The sequence below is a fragment of the Chiloscyllium punctatum genome, chromosome 8 (genome assembly GCF_047496795.1).
Source record: "Chiloscyllium punctatum isolate Juve2018m chromosome 8, sChiPun1.3, whole genome shotgun sequence".
In the NCBI taxonomy this organism is placed as follows: domain Eukaryota; kingdom Metazoa; phylum Chordata; class Chondrichthyes; order Orectolobiformes; family Hemiscylliidae; genus Chiloscyllium; species Chiloscyllium punctatum.
In genome coordinates, this window is record NC_092746.1 from 132534417 (window position 1) to 132539132 (window position 4716).

At 52.9% G+C, this 4716-nt stretch overlaps 1 protein-coding gene across 1 annotated transcript in view; it reads left to right on the plus strand.

The window, feature by feature from the left end:
• Window positions 1–4716, plus strand: part of LOC140480305 (nuclear receptor-binding protein 2-like) — a 146217-nt gene that overhangs the window by 24377 nt on the left and 117124 nt on the right. The window contains exon 5 of the mRNA XM_072575009.1: window positions 1298–1389. Within this exon, the coding sequence (XP_072431110.1) occupies window positions 1298–1389 (92 nt within the window). The remainder of the gene's footprint in view (window positions 1–1297; window positions 1390–4716) is intronic.

Sequence of the window (4716 nt, forward strand, 5' to 3'; positions counted from 1 at the left end):
GTGTGTGAGAGAGAGAGAGAGGGTGTGTGTGAGAGAGAGAGAGGGTGTGTGTGTGTGAGAGAGAGAGGGTGTGTGTGTGAGAGAGAGAGAGGGTGTGTGTGTGTGAGAGAGAGAGAGAGGGTGTGTGTGTGAGAGAGAGAGAGGGTGTGTGTGAGAGAGAGAAAAAGAGAGCGTGTGTGTGAGAGAGAGAGGGAGTGTGTGTGTGTGAGAGAGAGAGGGAGTGTGTGTGTGAGAGAGAGAGAGGGAGTGTGTGTGTGAGAGAGAAAGGAAGTGTGTGTGTATGTGTGTGTGTGAGAGAGGGACTGTGTGTGTGTGAGAGAGGGTGTGTGTGTGTGAGAGAGTGAGTGTGAGTATGTGTGAGAGAGAGGGAGGGAGTGTGTGTGGTTGTGAGAGAGAGAGGGAGTGTGTGTGTGATAGAGAGAAAGAGAGGGAGTGTGTGTGACAGAGAAAGAGAGGGATTGTTTGTGTGTGCGAGAGAGAGGGAGTGTGTGTGTGTGAGAGAGAGAGAGAGGGAGTGTGTGTGTGTGTGTGAGAGAAAGAGAGGGAGTGTATGTGTGTGTGAGAGAAAGAGAGGGAGTGTGTGTGTGTGAGGAGTGTGTGTGTGAGAGAGAGGGAATGTGTGTGTGTGAGAGAGGGACTGTGTGTGTGTGAGAGAGGGACTGTGTGTGTAATAGAGGGAGTGTGTGTGTGAGAGAAAGAGAGGGTGTGTGTGTGTGAGAGAGAGGGAGATGTGTGTGTGTGTGTGAGAGAGTGAGAGAGGGAGTGTGTGTGAGAGAGTGAGAGAGGGAGTGTGTGTGAGAGAAAGAGGGTGTGTGAGTGTGAGAGAGGGAGATGTGTGTGTGTGTGAGAGAGGGTGTGTGTGTGTGTGTGAGAGAGAGTGAGAGAGGGAGTGTGTGTGAGAGAGTGAGAGAAAGAGAGGGTGTGTGTGTGTGTGTGTGTGTGTGTGAGTGAGTGAGTGAGAGAGGGAGATGTGTGTGTGTGTGTGTGTGTGTGAGAGAGTGAGAGAGGGAGATGTGTGTGTGTGTGTGTGTGTGTGAGAGAGTGAGAGAGGGAGTGTGTGTGAGAGAGTGAGAGAGGGAGTGTGTGTGAGAGAAAGTGAGGGTGTGTGTGTGTGTGTGAGTGAGAGAGGGTGTGTGTGTGTGTGTGTGTGAGTGAGAGAGGGAGATGTGTGTGTGTGTGTGAGAGAGGGTGTGTGTGTGTGTGTGTGTGTGTGTGTGTGAGAGAGGGAGATGTGTGTGTGTGTGTGAGTGTGTCTCTGCCTCTGCCCCTCTTGTCTACACTGTGTTTGTGTTTGCAGGCGTGGCGACGGTGGTGCACCCAGATCCTGTCTGCTCTCAGGTTCGTCGTTCCTCTCGCTTCATCTGGTATTTTCCGACAGATCCCAGGGCCGTAATGCAGTTTGTGAAGAAAGTAGATCCCAGTCTGTGTGTAACTCTGTCCTCCCTCTCTGCCCGTTAACTGAATATTCAGTGGGTATTCAGTTTGTACATGAGAGCAAGGTTGGAGAATGGCTATTGATTTGGAGATACATGATCAGCTGGGTGCTTCCAGAATGTTCTAGAAAGATTAGGTTCTGTTCTTCTGGATTATCTGACTTTGAACAAGGTCCAGAGATGCCTCTAGAAGGTTTTTGGTGGAAACTGTGATGCTCAGTTGATGAACAGCAGGAGAGGCACTCGCTGAGTGATCTTGTGACCAGGGTATTAATGCAGAGACTCTGAGAATATTCCAGGGAGTCAGGTTTGAATGATGTTAAATGGTGACTGTGTAACAATTGTGGATTACTCCTTCACTCATCACATGTAGGGAATGATTTCTGCCATTCCATTCTTGGTCAGGTGAGTATGTGACTCTGATGTTAATGTTGATCTAATCACCAACGCCCATATCCTGAGAATAAAATGTTTAAAAAAATGTCATTGCCTATCACCAGGAGTGGCTCGGCTGCAGCATTACTGATCGAGCTGGTCAGGTCCTAAGGGACAGAGCTGCTAGACTGGGTCTGCAGCAGGTGGTGAGGGAACCAACAAGAGGGAAAAACAGACTTGACCTCATCCTTACCAATCTGCCGGGTGCAGATGCATCTGTCCATGACAGTATCGGTAAGAGTGACCACTGCACAGTCCTTGTGGAGACAAAGTCCCACCTTCACATTGAGGATCCCCTCCATCGTGTTGTGTGATACTATCACTGTGTTAAATGGGTCAGACTTCACACTGATCCAGCAACTTCACGCTGGGCATCCTGGAGGCACTGTGGGCTATCAACAGCAGAAGGGCTGTACTCCAGCACAATCTGTAACCTCATGGCCCGGCATATCCCCCACTCAACCATTACCATCAAGTCAGGGGATCGACCCTGGTTCAATGGAGACTGCAGCACCAGGCCTACCTGAAGATGAGCTATTGATCCTCAGTAAAGTGATGGACGGTGTCAGGAACAGAGCTACCAAGCAGCACCTGCTCAGCAATAACCTGCTCAGTGACCTGCCCAGTTTGGGTTCCCCCAGGGTCACTCAGCTCCTGACCTCAATCCAGCTTTGGGTCAAACATGGACAAAAGAGCTGGATTCCAGAGGGGAGGGGAGAGGGACAGCCCTTAACATCAAGGGGCCCTGGCAAAACTGGACTCCCTGGGTGTCAGGGGGCAAGCACTCCGATGGTTAGAGTCACACCTGGCCCAGAGGAAGATGGTTGTGGTTGTGGAGGGTCTGTCATCTCAGCTCCAGGACATCTCTGCAGGAGTCCCTCAGGGGAGGGTCCTCGGCCCAATCATCTTCAGCTGCTTCATCAATGACCTTCCCTCTGTCATAAGGTCAGAGGTGGGGATGCTCGCTGATGATTGCACAGAGTTTAACCCCATTCACTACTCCTCAGGTACTGAAGCAGCCCGTGCCCAAATACAACAAGATCTGGACAGTATCCAGGCTTGGGCTGACAAGTGACAAGTAAGATTCATGCCACACAAATACCAGGCTATGACCATCTCCAACTAAAGATAATCTAAGCACTGCCCCTTGACATTCAATGGTGTTACCATCACTGACTCCCCCACTATCAACATCCTGAGGGTGACCAGTGACCAGACACTCAGTTGGACCCACCACATAAACACAGTGGCTCCAAGAGCAGGTCAGAGGCTGGGAATCCTGCAGCGAGTAACTCCCCTCCTGACACCCCAAGGCCTGTCCACCATCTACAAGGGACAAGTCAGGAGGGTGATGGAATACTCCCCACTTGCCCTGGATGGGGGCAGCTCCAACAAACACTCAAGAAGCTTCACACCATCCAGGACAAAGCAGCTGCTTGATTGGCACCACATCCACAAACACCCCCTCCCCCCCCCCCCCCCCCCCCCCGATGCTCAGTAGCAGCAGTGTGTACTATCTACAAGATACTCTGCAGAATCTCACCAAAGATCCTCAGACAGCACTTTCCAACCCACGACCACTTCCATCTAGAAGGACAGGGGCAGCAGATACACGGGAACACCGCCCCCCGCATGTTCCCCTCTGAGCCACTCTCCATCCTGACTGGGAATATATCACCGTCCCTTCACTGTCACCGGGTCAGAATCCTGGAATTCCCTCCCTCAGGGACATTGTGGGTCAACCCACACAGCACATGGACTGCAGCGGGTCAACAAGGCAGCTCACCCCACCTTCTCAAGGGGCAACTAGGGACGGGAAATAAATGCTGGGCCCAGAGACACCCACATCCCGGGTGTGATGAAGTATTGAGTGCGGGGAGGGTTTTTCACTGTTCATTCCATGATCAGGGAGATACAGGGGTTTCAAGGATCATAGTTTGTTAAGTAGCCTGTCCTGCTTGGTGGGGGGTTATTTGGGGGTGTGTATGTTTGGAGGATGAGTATCTGGGGGGGTGTTTGGGGGAGTGTGTTTGGGGGGTGTTGGGAGGGTTATTTGGGGGAGGTGAGTGGGGGTGTGTGTGTTTAGGCGTGTGTGTGTTGAGGGAGGGTGTGTATTGAGGGGGTTGTGTGTTGAGGGAGGGTGTGTATTGAGGGGGTTGTGTGTTGAGGAGGGTTGTGTGTTGAGGGGGGTGTTGAGGGGGCGGGGTGTGTTGAGGGGATGTGTGTTGAGGGGGTGTTTGTTGGGGGTGTGTGTTGAGGGGTGTATATGTTGAAGGGGGTGTGTGTTGAGGGGGGGTGTGTGTTGGGGGGTGTGTTGAGGGGGGTGTGTTGGGGTGTGTGTTGACGGGGCTGTGTGTTGGGGGTGTGTGTGTTGGGGGTGTGTGTGTTGGGGTGTGTGTGTTGAGGGTTTTGTGTGTTGAGGGGGGTGTGTGTTGAGGGAGGTGTGTGTTGGGGGGTGTGTTGGGGTGTGTGTTGAGGGGGAAGTGTGTTGAGGGGGCTGTGTGTTGGGGTGTGTGTGTTGAGGGGGGTGTGTGTTGAGGGGGGTGTGTGTTGAGGGGGTGTGGGTTAAGGGGGTGTGTGTTGAGGGGGGTGTGTTGAGGGGGCGGGTGTGTTGAGGGGGGTGTGTGTTGAGGGGGTGTGTGTTGGGGTGTGTGTGTTGAGGGAGGGGTGTATGTTGAGGGAGGGGTGTGTGTTGAGGGAGGGGTGTGTGTGTTGAGAGGGGTGTGTGTGTTGAGGGGGTGTGTGTGTTGGCGGGTGTGTGTTGAGGGGTGTGTGTGTGTTGAGGGAGTGTGTGTGTTGGGGGGTGTGTTGAGGGGGGATTGGGGGGTGGGTGTTGAAGGGTGGGTGG